Source organism: Heterocephalus glaber, unplaced genomic scaffold (genome assembly GCF_053883595.1).
Source record: "Heterocephalus glaber isolate CG9 unplaced genomic scaffold, H.glaber_assembly_v1.0 deba00001795, whole genome shotgun sequence".
Lineage (NCBI taxonomy): Eukaryota > Metazoa > Chordata > Mammalia > Rodentia > Bathyergidae > Heterocephalus > Heterocephalus glaber.
This window is the reverse complement of record NW_028258476.1, coordinates 1,748,205-1,768,127: the sequence shown is the minus strand read 5'-3', so window position 1 is coordinate 1,768,127 and position 19,923 is coordinate 1,748,205. Positions and strand designations below refer to the sequence as shown.

At 62.6% G+C, this 19,923-nt stretch overlaps 1 protein-coding gene and 1 long non-coding RNA gene across 2 annotated transcripts; one reads left to right on the top strand and one right to left on the bottom strand.

The window, feature by feature from the left end:
* Positions 1-9,430: 9,430 nt before the first annotated feature.
* On the top strand, positions 9,431-19,910 carry Pear1 (platelet endothelial aggregation receptor 1). The gene is made up of 22 exons (XM_013067966.3): positions 9,431-9,584; positions 10,111-10,215; positions 10,690-10,790; positions 11,597-11,689; positions 11,877-12,120; positions 12,653-12,773; positions 12,934-13,070; positions 13,150-13,362; positions 13,445-13,619; positions 13,692-13,812; positions 14,842-15,005; positions 15,095-15,197; positions 15,319-15,465; positions 15,669-15,794; positions 16,611-16,739; positions 16,850-16,978; positions 17,096-17,308; positions 17,490-17,578; positions 17,675-17,795; positions 17,976-18,050; positions 18,137-18,382; positions 18,813-19,910. Exons 1-22 carry the CDS (start codon positions 9,484-9,486, stop codon positions 18,962-18,964), a joined length of 3,105 nt encoding a protein of 1,034 aa, XP_012923420.2. The 5' UTR covers positions 9,431-9,483; the 3' UTR covers positions 18,965-19,910.
* On the bottom strand, positions 11,542-13,832 carry LOC147820818 (uncharacterized). Its single transcript, XR_015448139.1, has 3 exons — positions 13,731-13,832; positions 12,309-12,436; positions 11,542-11,720 (listed from the first exon to the last, which is right to left on the bottom strand). It is a non-coding gene; the product is annotated as an uncharacterized LOC147820818 (long non-coding RNA).
* Positions 19,911-19,923: the final 13 nt, after the last annotated feature.

The window sequence follows — 19,923 nt, the reverse complement described above, 5'->3', positions numbered from 1 at the left end:
AAGGCCCCTGGCTACCGACTACACAGCTCTAGGGACTTTGTCCTCAGGCCCCGGTGCTGTGCGCTGGTTTCTGCTGCCCCCTGCTGGAGTCTCTTGGTAGTGCCAAAGTACTGAACAGCCGAGAGCTGGTCCTCTTCCCTTCCTCCCAAGCCATCACTCCGCAGTCTGCCGGCTCCACACCTCCCTTCCGTCAAAGCAGCAACTAACAATAGGCCCCCTCTCAGGTGGAAAGTGCCCAGACCAAAATGATTCTCCAGACATGGCATAGGCAAAGGCCTTGAAATCACCTCAAACGGTACACCCGAACTGCGAGCAGGAAGGGCTACGCTTGGCCCTGGCAGCCGGACTCCCAGCAGCCCCCAGGACACAGGGCAGCCCGCGTCACCCGGCACGCGTCCACGGCGTTCTCGCAGCCTGGTTCAGGGCAGCCCCACGCTGGGCAGCAGCGGACGCCATAGCTGGGGTGGAGACGAGAGGCGACCACACAGTGGGACCCCCTCACGGCACAGGGCAAGGAGCCACCGGAGGCCCCGTAGGGCGAAGAGGCAGACAGGAGCAGAGTGTGTGGGTCCATTTACAGACCGAACAAGCCTGTCTGTAGTGGGGCAGAAATGACTCGGGGCTTGGGATGAGCGGCGTTCAGGGTCTGCAGAGGGGTGGAAAGTTTGAATGCTTCTGTGGCAGTGGGCGCAGAGAGGAGCACATTTGTCAGTGCTCACTGAGGTCGAGCTGAGGGACATGACCGGACCGGAGGGCGCACACCACGTCCCGCTTCCCTGTACCTACCTCATCAGACTAGAGAGACAGGAAGTAGACCAGTGGTTGCCAGGGGCAGGGAAGGGGCCAGGGAGTTACTGTCAAATGAGCTTCAGTCTGGGACTATCAAACAGCTCTGGAAGTGGGGAGAACTGAAGGCTGCACATGATAGGCCGTGCTGAGTTCCCTGGGCTGGGTTTGAACTTGCCATCTCCCTGTCTCAGAAGTGTACACTTTAAAATGGTAGAAAAGATAACGTTTGTATTATGCATATTTTACTGGAAGGCTGTCACCAAGTGCCAGCCCAGGCAGGGAAACTAGCAACTTATTGAGACACTGTCTCAGAATAAAAAATACAAAAGGGCTAAGGCTGCAGCTCCGTGCGAAGGCCCTGGGTTCGATCCCCAGTTACGCACACACGCGCCAAACAGCGCCCCCAACTGCACACTAAGTGGGTCCATTTTTATTGCACATGAATTACACTTCAATAAAGTTGATGTTTTTCCTTTTCCTTTTTTTTTTGCACTGGGGCTGAAACCCAGGCACTGGTACATGCTAGGCAAGCATTCTATCACCGAGCCACACCCCGGGCCCCTAGCTGATTTGTTTGTTTTTGTTTTGAGACAGGGTCTGGCTCTGTAGTTTAGGCTGACCTCAAACCCTCCAGCCTCCTGCCTCAGCCTCCTGAGTGCTGGGACTTCAGACACACGCAGCACAACCAGCTCCAGCGGGGAGTTCCTGCTCCTCAGGGCCAAGGCGCAGGCTGTGTCGGGGCGTCCGCAGCCTGAGCCCTGGAGTCAGCAGACCTGCTCACTGCACGGACGCCTGCTCAACGCGAGTGAACGGGGACAAGGACGGACCAGCCCGGACCAGCCCGGACCATCCGCGAGGCAGGGGTCCGGGGAACCCCAGGGGGTGACGAGGGGGCGCCAGCTTCCCTGCTATCCCGGCCGAAGGCGATGCACACCGCCGCTGGCCGCCAGGTGGCGCCGCTGGGAACAGACGGGGCGGACCGAGGAGGAGCCGGCGCCGTCGGGTAGCGAGGGCGGGAGCAGGGACTCTTCCAGACTGAGATGCGGGATCGCCCGGCCAGGTCTCTACTAAGGTCACGGTGGTAGGGCAGCGCTGGGAGGTGCTCGAAAGGAACAACCTCCTCAGAGCTGTGCACAGCCTCGCTTTGCCGACAGGAAGCCGAGGCAGGAGGGTCAGGTCCCCCGCGCTGCAGGGCTGGCGGACAGCAAGGAGGGCGCGGCGGGAACCCTGACCTCGTCCCCGCAGTCGGTGCCCTCAGATCCCGCCCCTCCCTGCTCCGGGTTTCCTGATCAAAACTTTCCGCCCCTCGCGCGCGCCAGCGCCCCGCCCCCTTCCTGCCCCTCGCCCGCCCCGTGCCCCTCCCCGCCTGCCTTCTTAGCGGTCCCCAGTTCCCGCAGGGGCTCGGCTGGGACGTTCTCCGCGTTCTGTCGCCATCCCACAGACCCAGCCTGAGCAGGTGAGTGGCTGAGGAGGCGAAGCGGCGACCACCCTGCCTGGGCAGGGTGCGGACCCAAGAGACACCCCCCGGGGGGGGGACAGGGCGGGGCCTTCACGGGGTGCTGGCCTCGGCTGGAGAAGGGGACCGGTCTTCCCCTGTACCCCTCCGAGGGCTGCGCCTCGGTTTCTCCTCCCCCAAGGAGGCTAATAGAATACAGCGCCGGGTTCGTGGGTCGCTGTGAGGCAGATGAGCCAGCCCGCGTCCCCGCGTAGATCGGAGCCCGCCCAGAGGCTGTGATTAAAGTCGCCTGTCCCAGTGCCTGGTGCGGAAAGGGCCGGTGTAGCTCCCTGGCTTTGCCCCTAATGGGGACCAGGAGTTCTGCCCGGTGTCAGGCATCTGGAGCCTCAGAAAGCAACTTGGGGGGGTGGTCAGCGCCCACAGCCAGGCAGGGTGTGTGTGAGTGTGTGTGCAGGTGGGGTGGGGCCCGGAAGCCCCAAGCCCAGCCTCCCATCTTGTGCTCTGACTCCCCCGCTCTGGCCTTTCAGAAGTGGCCGCCAGGGCTGAGCTGTGACCCCAGGCCCCGAGGGACAGGAACAGTCTGTACTGGGCTGAGGTTCCCAGGCTCGGCCAGCCTCCTCTGGGGTGACAAGGGGTGAGCTCCAGCCCTGGCCTAGGCCGGCCCAGGAGCCTCAGGGTCCTTCTCTGAACCCAAACCACCCCTCTGTGATGGGGCCTTCTGCTCAGGCGGCACCAGCTCCCCCTGTGGACCTCTCCCTACCCTCTGCCTCCACGCTCCCTGTCAGACCTTCCTGGAGGGAAACTCCCTCCCCAGGCAGCCTCATCCACCAGCGGGAGCCCGGAGACAGATAGGGGTCCCAGGCAGGGCCTCCATGCGCCCCAGGGAGAAAGAAGGCTTGGACTCCTGCCAGCTTGGGGCAAGTGGGTGGCTCCTGGCACCTCACTCTCGGGGGAGAAGCCTGCAGGAATGAGAGGAATGAGGAAGGAGGCTGAGACAGGCAGATACAGGCAGGGCACAGACTCAGTGAAACAGCCAGGCTTGGGGTGAGGGACCTTAGAAATATGTAGGATTTTTTTTGGCCGGGTACTGGGGATCAAACTCAGGATCTTGTGCTTTTGAGGCAGGTGGTGGAACCACTGAGCTAAATCCCCGGCCCCTGAGACCTTAGGAATAGAACAGAAAGGTCAGAGGGCCAAAGCAAAGCCACAGGGGTAGAAAGCAGAGCCAGTGCAGGCCTAGGAGCCAGACAGACCTGGTCCAAAAATCCCTGTCCTGCCGATGTTGGCCGTGGCCCAGGGAAAACGACCAACCTTTCTGGGGTATTTCTCTATCTATAAAATGGGTGCATATGAGGCCCCAACTGATGGATTGCCAGAGGACTGAAAGAAAGCATCAAGCCCACAGGACCCAGTGAGGTGGGCGGCAGTCAGTGTAAGAGCCCTGCACAGTGCCAGACAGACTGGAGAGGAACAGCCCCGACACCGCCTCTGACCCCCCACCCGCTGCACAGGGCAGCGCAGGGCTGGCGCCTTTGTGTAGAAGCAGAGCGGGGTGGCAGGTGAGGAGGTGTGCCCAGCTGGAGCGCCACACCCCACCGGCCAGGCGGCTCAGAGTGAGCCGTGCACTCACGCCCAAGGAACTTGGAGGCCTGCCTCGTGGAATTCCTGCGGAGGTCCGGAAGGCAGGTCTGGAGCTGGCTTTGGCTTTGTGACTTTGGGAATTCTTTCTGAATTCCACCTTCCATCGCCCGCCCCTGCCCACCAGCCCAGGGAGGAGTCCCAGGGAGGAGGCCCAGTCCCGCTCCTGCTCCTGGTGAGCTGAGGGCCACAGCTTCTCTTCACGCCCCAGGAGCCCCAGGGGTGTCCGTCCAGCCCTTCCCAGCTTGAGCTGAGCCCTGTGTGTTGGTGCCCTCGGTGCTGGGGAAGTGGGAGAGTCCTGCCCCGGGAGCCCAGGCCAGTGGGCAGACACCTTAACGGAAGGCAGGTTGGGCTGCAGCCCTCTCCTGGCACTTGCGAAACCCTGGGCTTGATCCCCAGCATTGCTAAACAATCAGAAAACCCCTCTGGCTCCTGGGATGAGCATGGGGAAAACAGAAGCCCTTGGAGGAGCCTTTGAGCACAGTGGGGTTGGAGTGGCTGCAGCTGCAGGCTGTGCACCCGCTGAGCTGGACTGGCTGCACTCAACCCCCCAGGGACCCTGCTGGCCAGGCCGGGTTGGCAGGGTGTGGGCCTTTGGGGGCTGCAGCTGGGCAAATGCCCTTGAGACAGGCCTTGAGGTCAGGGAGGAACGGGGGCTGCAGCTGGGGCAGGGCTGGGGAGGACTGGGCACCCCCCGGTGGCCTGGGCAGGGGTGGCTGTGTGGTGAGAGGCACGGAGTGGCAGCGGTCTGCCCAGTGGGACTGGAGGACAGGGCCTCTATCCGCCCTTTCCCGCAGCGGGAGCCCCAGAAGGAGGTGGAGGGGAGCAGTCCCACATAACCGCCTCCAATACTCTCTCTGAAGCAGACGCCAGTCCCGCCTCGGCCTGTGGCAGTCGGGCAGTGCTTGGGGAAGTCCTTTTCCACAGGCTCCTCTGAGCCTGCCATGTGACACGCGTGTGACAACCACTAGCATCTTCCAGGGCGGCAGCCAGGGCCGGGTCTGGCCCGGCACCAGCCCTCTTAGAGGGCGCACGGTCTGCGACTGGTGAATCAGAGCCCATGGCGTCCCTGTTTCCTGAGGAGTAAACAGGTCGGACCGAGGACCCTCTGGCTCAGTTTCCTGAGCGCAGAGAACACAAGGCCGGCCCCTCACCCCTGCGCCTTTCCACCCGCCCCTGGCGCACGCAGGCTTTTCCTGTCCCTCCATCCGGCAGATAGGCCTGGGAGCTGAGCCGGCTCCGGATGCAGGAGGGGCTTTGCGCTCTGCTCTCGGGAGTGTGGCCTGCGGAGCTGCCTGGGGAGGGCAGGGACCTCGCTGCCGAGTGGGAGCGCGCGTTATCTTGACTCCCTGGCACGCGAAGACAGCGAAGGGCGAAGGGCGCGGGGAAGCATCCGCAGAGAGGGCGGGACAGAAAGAGCAGACACGCTGGGAAGGGAGGCCCTAGAGTTCAGCCACGCCCCGCTGAGTGCCGCTGGCCTTGTCAGTGAGCACACTGCACAACTGTCCACGGCAGCTTTGGTGTAGAAAAGGGAGAGAGGCAGAAAGACAGCGAGCGACCAAGAGACTGATGGAGAAAGGATAGAAGGCGGCGATAGAGTTTCTGATGAAGCATAAGAAAAAGTCGAGTAGGAAGCAACAATGCTGGCTGTGAGCCGAGGCTGGGTTCCAGGCTGATTACTGGAACCTCCCTGGCTCCTGGGAGAGGGGCCGTCTCCCATTTTACAGATGAGGAGCCCGAGGCTGTGAGGCCCAAGTGACACCACCCAGGTCACACGTCCTGAAAGCCTGGAGCTTTTGGACCCCACGATGGGAAGGGAGCTGGGGCGGGGTCCAGGCCTCTGCCTGCCGCTTCTGGCTGGAAGAAGCACCTGGCCAGCCGCCCGCCCGCCGCTCTGGGGGATCAGGTTCTCGGTGGAGCCCGGCCCCTCCCGTCCCCACTTCCTTTCTCGGTGTCAGCATTTTCAGCCCCCTTCCCATTCCCGGATCATCCCGGGGGTTCCTCAGAAAAACAAGAAACAGTTTTTCCCGGAATTAATGCCGAGGGCCTGACAGCCCCACAGGAGGGGAGGGGGCCCTGCTGGTGCGGGAGCAGGAGCAGGACTGAGGGTGTCGTGCTGGGGACAGCTGCCGTCCACGGAGCTGTGCCCTGTGTGCTCGGCGCTAGGAACCTTGTCTTTATCGCCCCACTCAGTCGCTCAACGACTGTTACGGGTCCCATCTCAGAGGAGGAGCTGAGCTTGGAGCCGGGTGGGTGGAGGGTGTGGAACGGGGTCCCCTGTGCTGCTCCACCGCCCCAGGAGCTGGAAGGGAGCCCACGTGGAAGGCCCCCTGCCCCCGCTCTCACCCATCACCCCCACTGTTTCCATGGATACGGACCCTCTCCTGGTCACCAGGAGCTCCGCTCCCAGAAGCCCCAGACTCAGTTTCTCTCCCAGGGGCAGAGAAGGTAGAGGCCCAGCTGTGTGGGCCTGGAGGCTGGGAGGACCCCCGCGGCTGGCCAGGAGCCGAGCCAGCATGCATGTGGAGGGGATGCACACGCGCCTTTCCCACGCCTCCACCGAGTCCTCAGGCAGCCTCCACCCACTCCCCTTCTCTGCACTTCCGCCAGTGCCCCTCTCCCGAGGCTGAGCTGTTACAGAGACAGAAAGCCAGGGAGACATTGGAATCGAGAGCCTCTGGCAGCTGCCTGCCTGGGATCCCAGCTCTGACACCACGGACCGCCTGGCCTTGGCGGGCTTCTCCCCTCCCGTGCCCACTGCTCCTCTGTGGAGTGGACAGCAGTGCCCAACAACTACCACTGTGGACGCCAACGTGAGCTGAAAATGAAATGATCCTGCAGACTGCTGGCGCCCTGCCTGTCCCAGCCCAGTGACGGTGAGTGTGGGCACACTATTCTTTTTTTTTTTTATTTTTTGATACCGGGGATCGAACTCGGGTTCTTGTGCTTGCGCAGCAGGTGGCAAAACCACTGAGCTAAATCCACGGGCCGGGCACACTATTCTTGATGTGAGGGGAGGTGTCTGGGCCTCCAAACAAGAGGCTTAGTGGAAGATGGTGACTGAGCAGAGGGAGAGCCGAGGCTGCAGGGGAGGGCTGGGGGCTCCCTCAGGGAGAGCAGCGTGGGCCCCAGGATCAGAGCAGGGCAGGGAGCCGGGACTGACTGACGCAACCGCTGGGGGGCTCTGTGTAACACGTGGATCCCATGCTGCTGGGACAGGATGGGAGCCGAGAGCTGGACAGGGCCTCGGGTACCCAGGGCCCGACCAAGGCTCAGATGGGAACAGGCGAGGGAGGCCTGGCTGCGTTCTGGGCTCCTGTCTGGCCTGTGTTCCCCTCTCAGGGGCCTCAGGGCAAAGCTTCCCTCCCCGTGTGACCCCCATCCCATCGCTCCTCTCTGCTGACCACCCACGGTCTCCCCTGGCCCCACCTTGGCGTCCAGCAGTGGACGGAGCAGCTGACGCCTCCGCTCTGCAGCCCTGCCCCTGAGGACCTCCAGCCAGACGGAGCGAAGCCACCCCCGGCCCGTTCACTTCCCGTGGCCAGCAGGGGGCATCAGAGCTGCTTCCTCCATGCCACTGCGCCCTCGGCAGGGTCGCCACAGAGACCCCAAGTGCACCGGGAGGTCGGGTGGGCGTACCCCCTTGGGGCAGGCACCCCTGTGAATGGGGAGGGACTGACGGTGGGCTTGGCAGCTCCACCAACATGTACCTGACCGAAAGTCCTTCCTGCTGTAGGCTTTGTCCACTCCAGGGCAGGGGAAGGCCTTGGAGCCCCTGCGCGGCTTAGGAGATGAGGCTCACCCAGGGATCCAGAAGGGGACAGGGGCCCCAAGCCCAGGCTGGTTGGGACCCAGGACCAAGCTCAGGGTCCTGCCCTGGCTGCCCAGGACACCGTGGGGAAAGGGGGGAGGTCACCTGGGGCCAGTGAGGAGCCTGGGCTTGGGCATTGGGCCAGGAAGGGGACTAGAACAGGACAGGGTGGGAGGGGACACTGGAGGATCTGTGGGTTAGCGATGGGAGGGACTGAAGGGCGTCTGAAGGGCACCCCAGCTGCCCCAGTGGGCCACCAAAAAGGCCTCTAGCCCTGGCCCCTCCCGCATCCTGTGGTGTTCTGGGTGGTGGGGGAAGGAAACCCCCTGCCATCATGCCGGGGCTGGGGGGGGCAATCCCAGCCAGGCTCTGTTTCCTGTTCTCAGGTTCCAATCCTGAGTACTGGGATCCCCCAGGACGCTTGTGGCTCCCACACCCCCGCTGGGGCCCCGGATTGCCTGAGTTCCTTGGGCCTCACCGGGTGAGTTACCCAGGACTTGGAGGGTGGGAGAGGCACAGGGCCGGCCTGTAGGTTGAGGCAGGAGCCTCCGTGGGGGGCAGCGGCTCTGCCTCCCTGTCCCTGGGGGCTGTTGGAGCTTGGCTGTGGAGCGCAGAGGCGCTCTGAGGATGAGAGGGTGAAGCTTCGCACTGGCGGATTAGGGGCCAGCGGGGTGGGGGTAGCAGCGGAGACAGGGTTAAGGTAGGGAGACCTGCAGGGGCCAGGGGCCGGGAGAGTGTGGGTGTGGGTGTGGGTGGGGTGTGGGGTGGGCCGCCGGCATTCCAGAGATGCTCAGCGGGGTTAGGGGCCAGCAGCGGCGACCTTTCAGCTTCTCTGGAAAAATTACAAGCAGATGTGGGCGCCTCAGGGAGGCTTAGCCGGGTGGGCTTCAGGAACACCGGCTCCGGACCAGCCCAGAGGTGGAGTCCTCGAGGTCCTGACCCTCCTCCCACCCTCGAAGTGAGGCCAGGCAGATGGAGGGGAGCAGACCTCCGAGGGTGATGGCCGAGGGCCGGTGCAGGGCGTGCTGAGAATGTTACAGCACGCTGCTGGGCTTGGCCTCGGCGAAGGGTAGGTGGCCGTTTCCCCTGCCTGCTTCCTTCCACGCAGTCGGGAAGAGATGGGCACACTCGTCCTCAGCCCCACACGAGCCAGCTCCGGCCTCATCATCCCTGAGGCACCCGGGCCCAGCCCCACTCCCACCCTGAGTGGGAGCCCGGGCAGCAGTCTTCAGAGTGGCCCTGGCTTCTGCCTGCACATCAGTGACAGGGAGCTCTCGCCTGAGGAAGCGGGTTCTATCGGTGCTGCCCTGAAGGTCCTGAGCCAGAGGCTGCCCCTCAGAACCCCCTCATTAGCTGCAGTTTCATGGTGCCCTGATGCAGGCATTCGGCTGCTCTAGGTGCACACGGGCTGGGGCTGGGCACTCAGAGATAAAGGGGCCCTGGGTCCTTGCTCCTGGAGACTGAGGCGGGGACAGGCCCCAGAGCAGTGGTGTGCTGCTGAGTGGTGCTGGGCTCCAGGAGACACAAGTGGGCAGTGGGGTGTGGAGCACAGCGGGCGAAGACTGGGGCCCTTGCGCCAGGCCCCGATGGATGCAGATGTGTGCTCTGGAAAGAAGGAGGACTGGGGGCGGGTCTGAGCCACCGTGAGCAACCCAGAGGCAGAGCCCTTCCCCTGCTCGGAGTGAGGTGGGATCCAGAGCTGTGGGAGCCCCCTCTTCTGCACACCCACTGCCCAGATCTCTGCGGACGCTGCACTCCTGGGCACCTGGCCCTGTAGCAGGCTCCTGCAATGTTGCCACCTCTGGGTCCCCTCCTTCTCCTGGCCCTAGACCTGGGGCTGACCAGAACTCTCAACTCTAACGATCCCAACGCCTGCAGCTTCTGGGAGAGGTGAGAGGGCCCCTACCGTGCGAGCCTGAGGGAACATGCCCAAGCACCCCCATCTCCCTTTGGGGCTCCCCTTCCCTCGCCTGTGCCCTGTGCCAGCTCTCCAGCCTCTCCCCGCCCTCTGATCTCTCTCTCCTTCCCTGGGCTGTCTCTCCACCTCGCCTTGTCTCAGTCCCTGCCCTTTCCCTGTCTGCTGCTCTGGTTCCTGGGGCAGGGTGGAACCATTCACTGTGGAACAGCGGGGCTGGCCCTGGGGACGAGGGGGATAGGGCTGAGCAGTGAGACCCAGGGCAAAATTTAGCCAGAAGTGCTTCAGCCCATCGCCACCACCAGCTGACCCCAGAAGTCAGCCCGGCCGTCTTCCTATGGACAGAGGAGCGGGCTGCACAGGGAGCTGGGGTGGGAGGTGTCCAGGAACATCCAGTTCTGGGAGGAGCCTGTCAGATTGCAAAGTGGGGCCCACGAGGGCCAAGCTCTGGCCTCTGCCTCCCTCCCTGCCCCTTGCCCTGACCCTCTTCCCTTCCTGCAGCTTTACCACGACCACCAAGGAGTCACACTCCCGGCCCTTCAGTCTGCCCCCATCGGAGCCCTGCGACAAGCCCTTGGCCGGCCTCCATAGCTGCCCCCGGCCCACGTGAGTGCCCGGGCCCCTCCCGAGCTCCTGCACTGTTGCTATCTCCGTGTCACTGCCTCAGCCTGGCACTGGCCTCCAGCCCCAGGCTTTTCTCAGAACCTGTGGCTCTCAGAGGAAACCTAGCGCCAGGGCACTCTGATCCCCTCACTCCAAGGGCGCACGGTGTGTTCAGAGAGCACGTGGCTGGGATGCGTGTGAGTTCATGAGTGCATGTGTGGGTGGGATGCATGCATGAATTCGTGCATGTGTGTGGATAGCACTGGCTGGTGCACGTGTGAATGTGTGTGTGTGTGTGTGTGTGTGCACGTGTGTGCGCATGTGTGCGCAGGCAGGGGACGGGAGGAAATACTCTCTAGGCTCCCCAGTCCAGAGTTCTGGGCACCGCCCCCACTTCCCCCAGTGCCCCGCTGTGCTGAGAGTTGGCAGCCAGGCCTCTCAGCCAGGAGCATCAAGGGCCTCCTCCTGGTCCCCCAGGGTCTTCTACCGGACCGTGTACCGCCAAGTGCTGAAGACAGACTATCGCTCGCGCCTGCGCTGCTGCCAGGGCTTCTACGAGAGTAGCGGGACATGCATCCGTGAGTCCCGCCTTGGGCCAGGCTGGCGTGGAGCGGGAGGGGCTCAGCCCACCCTCCTGCAGCCTTCCCTGCCCCCACCAGGGTGGGGCTACTCCTCTGCCCCCTCAGGTGCCTGCCTTGGCCAGCAGCCTGGGCAGGAGCGGCGGGGCCGGGCAGAAGCAGCTGGAAGTGGAGGCTGGGCTGCCTGGCCCCCGAGGCTGCTCATCTTCCAGCCGCACTGGCAAGAGACAGACTGGGCCTCCAGCTGTCCACACAGCCAGGAGTGGGGTCCCCAGGGGCCTGAGCAGCGCCTCCTCGGCTGTCCCTCCACGTGGTCTGCGGCTAAGCCACCGCACCGCTGTCTCCCAGCTCTGGAGCTGTCTGCCGGCGGTCTCTGGCTCAGGGCTCAGTGTCGGGTCCCCGTCCACCTCTTCCCGTCCCCGGCTCTGCGGCTCTTGCCCTGTCGCTCTCGCCTCCTTGTCCACTGCCTCCCCTCACACTGTGGCCCCGACTGGCGCCTGCCCGGCCTCCTCTGCCCACCCCACCCGTGCAGACTCCTTCCCAGCCTGACCCGACTGTCCTCACTACACCCTCTCTGACAGTTTCTGCGTCGGACCCCCCTGAGCCCCCCACTTTCCTAACAGCATGCTTAGAATATTTCACACCAGGGGCCCAGAGCCCAGCGTCCTGACCCGAGCTGCTGCTCTCAGCCATCCTCCATCCCGGACAGAAGTGGGGCCAGAGAACTTCGGTCCCTGGTTGGGAGGAGGCTGGGATGCGGAGAGAAAGGGTGGCAGCCTTTTCTCATTCACCCGTCTCTGCCCCAGCCGTCTGTGCCCAGGAGTGTGTCCATGGCCGCTGCGTGGCGCCCAATCAGTGCCGGTGTGTGGCAGGATGGCGGGGCAATGACTGCTCCAGCGGTGAGTGGCCGGTGGCCCAGAGATGTTCTCCCTGCCGGGGCACAGGTGCTTAGGACTCCAGGGCAAATACCCAGAGCCCCATTGCAGTGGCTGCCTTTTCCAGAGATGTGGCTCAGAGATTGGGACTAGCTGGAGGCTGGGGGGTGGTTAGCCCTCTGGTGACCCCCTCCACCTCCTTATCCTACAGCCTGTGCCCCCGAAATGTGGGGCCTGCAGTGTGACCAGCCTTGCCACTGCGGCAACAGCAGCTCATGTGATCCTGTGAGCGGGGCGTGTTCCTGCCCCTCTGGCCTGCAGCCTCCCAACTGCCTTCAGCCCTGTACCCCTGGCCACTATGGCCCCGCCTGCCAATTCCAATGCCAGTGCCACGGGGCACCCTGTGACCCCCAGACTGGAGCTTGCTTCTGTCCCCCAGGGAGGACGGGGCCCAGGTGCGTATGTGATGAAGTGGCAGACAAAGGCCACACAGATACGCTTGGGGGTGGGGTGCTCGCGCAGGGGTCCCAAGCCTGGGGACGGAGTGGAGACCAGGCTCCTCGTCCCAACCCCGCTGCTCCCTGGCCCAGCGGCCTTGGGCAGATCACGGAGCTGTCCTGACTGCACAGGGCCTGCTGTCTACCTGGGCTGCCACAGCCTGAGACGGCCTGGGTGTGAGAGTCTGATGGGCAGTGTTCCAGGGCGAGGCTGGGCAGTCCCGGGGGGAGCAGGTGCAGAGGAGATCGAGGGTCCAGCTGCCGGGGCTGATCCCTGCAAGACAGAAAAGCTGCACAGGTGTCCCTTCGAGGGGACCCTGCCTGCTGGTGCAGGGGCACCCCTGGTCCTTGGCATCTGCAGTCCCAGCAGGGAAGAGCCCAGGCAGGCCCTTCACGTGGGGCTGTCGTGTGTGCGAGTGGCCAGCCTTTGGGGAGGAAGTGGGTACTATAACACTTGCAACGCCCTGACCTCACCTGCTGTCTCCTGCAGCTGTGATGTGTCCTGTCCCCAGGGCACTGCTGGCATCCTGTGCCCTACCACCTACCCTTGCCAAAATGGGGGTGTCTTCCAGGCCAGCCAGGGCTCCTGCAGCTGTCCTCCTGGCTGGATGGTATGTAGGGTGGGCTTGTGGGTGTGGGGGGTCTGGGAAGGGTTCTGGGTGTGGCAGGTGTGTGAAAGGGGCTAGGTTCAGGGGACTCTGGGGATAGAGGAGCCCTGTGGCCCTGGCGAAGGGGCTGGGTGCCCCGAATTTTGATTTCTCACCCCCACAGGGCACTATTTGCTCCCTGCCCTGCCCAGAGGGCCTCCATGGACCCAACTGCTCCCAGGAATGTCGCTGCCACAACGGTGGCCTCTGTGACCGACTCTCTGGGCAGTGCCGCTGTGCCCCCGGCTACACAGGCGATCGGTGAGTGGCCGGGCGTGGGATGCCTAGGGGTTGGCTGGCCGGAGGTGTGCACGGCCAGCCTCACCCCACACCATGCCAGGTGCCGCGAGGAGTGCCCGGTGGGCAGCTTCGGGCAGGACTGTAACGGGACGTGTGACTGTGCCCCGGGTGCGCGCTGCTTCCCCGCCAACGGCGCGTGTTTGTGCGAACACGGCTTCACTGGGCACCGCTGCGCCGAGCGCCTCTGTCCCGACGGCCTCTACGGCCTCAGCTGCCAGGCGGACTGCGCCTGCGATCCGGAGCACAGCCTCAGGTGGGCCTCGGGCCGGGCCATGGCGTGGACCCCCTCCCCGCTCTGGCCCCGGCCCGAGCTCAGGTGCGCCCGCTCCCCGCAGCTGCCACCCGATGCACGGCGAGTGCGCGTGCCGGCCGGGCTGGGCGGGCCTGCACTGCAACGAGAGCTGCCCGCAGGACACGCACGGCCCGGGCTGCCAGGAACATTGCCTGTGCCTGCACGGCGGCGAGTGCCTGGCAGACAGCGGCCTCTGCCGGTGCGGGCCCGGCTACACGGTGAGCCAAGTCCCGCGGGGAGGGCGGGGCCGGCGGCGGGCGGGGCCGCTCACCAGCGCCCGCTGCTTTCAGGGGCCCCACTGCGCCAGCCCGTGTCCCCCCGACACATACGGGCTCAATTGCTCCGGGCGCTGCTCGTGCGAAAACGCCCTCTCCTGCTCGCCCGTCGACGGCTCTTGCGTCTGCAAGGAGGGTGAGCGACTTGGGTCTGGGGCGGGGCGGCGGGAGGGCGGGGCGGCGGGAGGGCGGGGCGGCGGGAGGGCAGCAGCTGCAGGATGAGGGCGGAGCTGACCAGGCAGCAGCTGGACTGTGGGAAAGTATCCAGGCTATTTCCTTCCTGGAATATTTACTTTGCTTTTCTAAAATCGTAAAACTCATACTGGTCCTTAAAGGCGCAGGCCACAATGTGCCTTACTGGTAAACATTTCTCACCCTCAGTTATACAAATACACACAGTGAGCCATGTGTGCACACCTGTAAGCCCAGCTGTTTAAGAGGCTGAGGCACGGGCGGAGGATGTAGCTCAGTGGTTCCACTGCCTGCCTCGCAAGCGCAAGGTCCCGAGTTCGATCCCCGGTACCAAAAAAAAAAAAAAAAAGAGGCTGAGGCGGGAACATTGTAAATTAGAGGCCAGCCTGGGCAATTTAGGGATTCCATGTCTCAAAATGAAGCATTTGAAAAGGGCCGAAAAAATAAATAAATAAAAAGGGCTGAAGATGTGGCTCAGTGAGAATGGCTTACTGTCAAAGCCTGGAGTTCAGCTCCCAGAAAAAAGAACACAAACAGAACAAAACAAAACCCCCCACACGTCCAGAAAACCCCAAACAGTGGCAGTGCCAGATAGGGCCCTGAAATCTGCTGGGCGTGGCATGTTGCCGACCTCTGGGCTGAACTCTGATGCATCTGCGTTTTGTTTGGCTAGCTCTCTACCCAGTCTAACAAACATCTTATCTCTCGATTGTCTTACACAAGAGCTGATGTGGTTTTGTTTGTGTGGTGCTGGCATTGGACTCTGGTCTTTGTGCATGCTACATACCTTCTGCAGCATCTGGGCTTGTCACCAACCTCCTTCAGACATCTAATAGTTCATACGCTTGTGTCTTGCATGGTGCCATGAGCACTCCACTCCTGCTCCTGGCTCATAGCGAAGAGCCTGTCCCAGCCAGAGCTCAGGGTGCGGTTGCTCAGAAGGGCAGCTGCTCACCTACAGAGCCCCTTCCAGGTTGGCAGCGTGGTAACTGCTCTGTGCCCTGCCCACCCGGAACCTGGGGCTTCGGTTGCAATGCCAGTTGCCAGTGTGCCAACGAAGGAGTCTGCAGCCCCCAAACTGGAGCCTGTACCTGCACCCCTGGGTGGCATGGGGCCCACTGCCAGCTACCCTGCCCGGTGAGAGCCCACAGCCTGTGTGCCTGGGGGGAGGGAGGGCACGGCACCGCAGCTGACTGGCCTCCCCCACCCTCCGCCTCCTCCCCAAGAAGGGGCAGTTTGGTAAAGGTTGTGCTGCTCGCTGTGACTGTGACCACGCTCATGGCTGTGACCCTGTTCATGGACACTGCCAGTGCCAGGCCGGCTGGACAGGTAAGTATTCTAGATGTTCAGGTCTTGGGCCTTCTGTAGAGTTGGGGGATGCAGCCCACAGGAAATGCCCCGGTGGAACAGAGGACTCCTGGCCAGGTTCACCCTGTATTTTCTGCCCCAGGCGCCCACTGCCACCTGCCCTGCCCTGAGGGCTTCTGGGGAGTCAACTGCAGCAACGCCTGCACCTGCAAGAATGGGGGCACCTGCTTCCCCGAGAATGGCAACTGTGTGTGTGCACCTGGCTTCCGGGGTCCCTCCTGCCAGAGACGTGAGGCTCCCTGCTCCCACCCCATCCCAGCAGCAGCAGGGTACTGTGAATGATCAGAAGCCAGAGCCCAGCTCTGCCCCTCCTGGGCTCTTGGCCTGACTCCGGACTTCAGGACAGCAGAGTGGGAAGGGTGGAGGGAGGCAGTGGCACCGAGGGCTGGCTAGGGCTGCCCCTGCCACAGTCACCGTGCCCCCTTTCCCCAGCTTGCCAGCCTGGCCGCTATGGCAAACGCTGCATGCCCTGCAAGTGCAATAACCACTCTTCCTGCCACCCTGTGGATGGGACCTGCTACTGCCTGGCTGGCTGGACAGGCCCTGACTGCTCCCAACGTATGTGACGGCTCGTATATCCTCGTGTGCGTGCGTGTGTGCTGAGGGAGGGTGAGGAGTGGAGTTCCCTGCCCCTGGGCATAAAAGCCTGTGGTCTCACCTTGATTCAATTTTTTATGTAAATGATATGAACAGATATCCATGGGGCAGCACCTACATGCTGGATACTGGTTCTAGGTGCTGAGGTGCAGCAATGAATGTCGAGAAAGACACTCCCTGCCCTGTGAGATGGGGAGTCTGAGAAGAGCATTGTTTTATGGAAGCAGGGGAAATCCTAAAGTCAATTTTGGACGTGTTCTTTGTATATTTCCCATTTTTCTATGTATGTATGTATGTATTTATATGTGGCCTCTTTCCCACATAAATATATGAAGATGACCATGGAAAAGACAAAACAGAAATTAAAGCAAGTTTTGAAAAGGGGTCACAGAGGCTGTTGCCATGCAAAAGGCTGGAATTAAGCTTTCCAGCAGGCAGAGTAAAGAAGGAACTTATCCTGGTGAAGAATTTGTCTACAGAGTTCAGTAGCAACTCTTAGGTTACTTGCTGGTGTCCAGCACACAAAAATAATGCATTAAATAGGATGGACGTTACTTCTTCCTTAGGTTAAAAAAACAAAACAGAGCCAGGTGGAGTGGTGCACACCGGTAATCCCAGCACTTGGGAGGCTGAGGCAGGAGGATGTCCACGAGTTCGAGGCCAGCTTGGGCTACATAGTGAGACCCTGTCTCAAAAGAAAACAACCAAAAACTTTAGAGACCAGAGTTGGTCCAGGAGGGGAGGACCCACCCACAACAGGCCCCTTGTCTCCTATAGCATGCCCCTCAGGCCAGTGGGGGGCTAACTGTGCCCAGCCCTGCCAGTGTCACCATGGCGGGACCTGCCACCCCCAGGACGGGAGCTGCATCTGTACCCCAGGTTGGACTGGACAGCATTGCTTGGAAGGTACCCACAGCAGGGACTCCATGCTTGCGCCTCAACTCAGCCCTTGCCGGGGAGGAGACTGTGGCTTCCTGGCCCCCGTGACCCTGTCTCATCTCCGGAGCTCTCCTCAGGCTGCCCTCCGGGGATGTTTGGTGCCAACTGCTCCCAGCCATGCCAGTGTGGTCCTGGAGAGAAGTGCCACCCGGAGAGCGGGGGCTGTGTGTGTCCCCCAGGGTACAGTGGTGCCCCCTGCATGATTGGTGAGTTGTCCCCAGGGCACTGCCCCTGCTGCCTACCGGGCACTTCTCCCAGGCACATGCCCGAGCTCACCAGCAGGGCTCCGATGCCATCCTGAGTGCCTCCCCCACCTCACACAGGAAGCCAGGAACCCTTCACCATGACACCTACCTCGCCAGTGGCTTATAACTCACTGGGCGCGGTGATTGGCATCGCAGTGCTGGGGTCCCTGGTTGTGGCCCTGATAGCCCTCTTCATTGGCTACCGCCATTGGCAAAAGGGCAAGGAGCACCAGCACTTAGCCGTGGCTTACAGCAGTGGGCGGCTGGATGGCTCAGAGTATGTCATGCCAGGTGAGCTGGCGCAGGGGCGTTCGGCACAAAGGAAGCATGGGCAGGTGGGGTTTGGGGCACAATGTCATGGGAAGATGGGAGGGAGGGAGGAGCAAGGGAGGGAGGTCAGGGGGCTGAGTTACTGTTCTCCTGGGGCAGCAGGGGCCATCTCTGAGGCCCGCTGTGCCTGTCTGTCCTGCAGATGTCCCTCCGAGCTACAGTCACTACTACTCCAACCCCAGCTACCACACCCTGTCACAGTGCTCCCCCAGCCCCCCGCCCCCTAACAAGGTCAGTGCTGGGGGCCTGCGCTGCAAGGGGGGTGCGCACCTGGCTCTTGGGGAAGCCGGTCCTCGACTCTTTGCTCCCTATGGCACTGCCCCTCAGGTTCCAGGCAGTCCACTCTTTGCCAGCCTCCAGGCGCCCGAGAGGCCAGGTGGAGCCCACAGGCACGACAACCTTGCCACCTTGCCTGCTGACTGGAAGCACCGCCAGGAGAGGCCTCCAGGTCTCTGGACAGGGGAGGGGCCAGGAGGCCATAGCTCCGAGCAGGCGCATCTGCTCCGTGCGGCTACCTGCCGCTCCTGCCGAGTGTGTGCCCAGAAAGGCGCTGTGGCCCAGTTGTAGCAAAGGCCAGAACCTGGGGAGGGGACTGGGGCCTGACTGCAAGTTGCCTCCCCCTCCTCAGGTGGCAGCCAACTGGACCGAAGCTACAGCTATAGCTACAGGCATGGAAACGGTCCAGGCCCGATCTCCAATAAAGGTACAGACACAGGGCAGTGAGAGAGGGGTGAACCTGGGAGAGGAGCCAGCATCTCCACGGAAGCTGAATTCTTTCCCAAACCATAGGGAACGTCTCTGAAGAGGGGCTGGGGGCCAGCTTGGCTTCCCTGAGCAGTGAGAACCCATACGCCACCATCCGAGACCTGCCCAGCCTGCCAGGCGGCCCCCGGGAGAGCAGCTACGTGGAGATGAAAGGCCCTCCCTCAGCTTCTCCCCCAAGGCAGTGCCAGCGCAGGGACAGCCAGCAGCGGTGGCAGCCACAGCCACAGCGGGACAGTGGCACCTACGAGCAGCCCAGCCCCCTGACCCATGGTGAGTGCCCCCGGGGTGCAGGGACCGGAGCAAGAGGAACGGAGAGGGGCAGAGGAGAGAACAGGAGGTGGCATGGTGTGGTCAGCCTTGGGCTCCAGCCAGAGGATGCTGGGGACATCACGTTGCCCTGCAGAGCCTGCTTTGTCGTCTGTAGGGTGCTCTGCACTCGAAGGCTGAGGAGTGGAAGTGGTGGTGGGGCAGCGCCTGACAGGTGGGGAGCAGTCAGGTGACAAAGCATCCTCCTATCCCGCGAGGGGACAGGCTGAGGTGGCCTCTCATGGGCAGCTGAGGGCTGGAGAGGCTTTGGCTCGGGGCTAACTGTACCCTATCCATTGCCCACTTCCGGTTGGGCAGAAGGGGGTGGAGGCGGAGGTGATGGGTGGGAGGTTGAGGAGCCTCCCCTCTCTCACTCAGTCCCTTCTGTCTCCAGATCGAGACTCCGTGGCCTCCCAGCCCCCTCTTCCTCCAGGTCTGCCCCCTGGCCACTATGACTCACCCAAGAACAGCCACATCCCCGGACACTATGACTTACCTCCAGTACGGCATCCCCCGTCACCCCCACTTCGGCACCAGGACCGCTGAGGAGCCGAGATGGTGTGGCAGAGGCCAGCACGCAGGCCCTTGCTGCCCAAGCCGGGGACAGAGCTTTGTGTACACTGCCAGGCATGGGGAGAGGATGGCAGGCCGCGACATGAACACGTTTACCGAAGGCAGTGATGGAGAGCTAGCTAGGAGCCTCGCTCCATCAGCGTCAGGGAGACAGTGCTTGGCAGGATGCCTGCTTCCCTTTCTCGGACCTGCTGTTCCCCAAGGGCCCCAGGGCCCTGTGTACATAGACTGGTGGGTGAATGCTGCTGGATGACTCTGATTTCAGATTGACCTTTAAAATACGTAATGGGTATCTTTTCTGTGCACGCCCTGCAGGGCGCTGTGTGTGTGTGTGTGTGTGTGTGTGCGCGCCCACGTGTGCACGCGAGGGCAGGTCCTGGCCTCAGGCACTCACCATTTAGCCAGGGAGCAGCTGACCCAATTAGCTCTAGCAATGGGCCCTCCCTGGCCTCCTGCATTCAGTGCTACTCTATGCACTGCTCAGACACCCGGGGCGGGGGGGGGATGGCTTGCCAAAAAGGCTTCCTGTCCTCCTGGATGCCCCCGGGCCAGAGTCAGAAGCCCCAAAGGCCTCCGAAGCCCCAAGGCCTGGCCTGTTGGTCTCTCTGTGTCCTGTAGTACTCTGTTCTGGTCACACTGGCACCCAGGTCCTGCTGCCCGCCACACTTCCTCCTCCCAGGGGCTTGCAAGCCACAGTGCTCCTCCTGTCACCTATGGGCCGGGTGTCCCTCCTGCACGCTTGACATCCCTACCCAAGGCCAGCGGGGGCCAAGCACCACTGTGATTTCTTATTCCCTCTTGTGGTCACAGCGTTGTTGTCCACCTCTCCACTAGACTGGACGCTTCCTGAAGGCAGGACTCCTGTGTTTATGCTCAGTATTATTTACCTTTGGCACTCAATAAATGCTTCCCAAAAGGCTCCGTGGCTGAGT

Bases quoted from the DNA above. Each gene is read 5' to 3' on its own strand.
- Pear1 (XM_013067966.3), top strand. From the start codon at position 9,484: ATGTTGCCACCTCTGGGTCCCCTCCTTCTCCTGGCCCTAGACCTGGGG. The intron at 11,690-11,876 runs GTGAGTGGCCGG...CTTATCCTACAG, and splicing joins GGGCAATGACTGCTCCAGCG to CCTGTGCCCCCGAAATGTGG. The intron at 13,363-13,444 runs GTGGGCCTCGGG...CGCTCCCCGCAG, and splicing joins GATCCGGAGCACAGCCTCAG to CTGCCACCCGATGCACGGCG.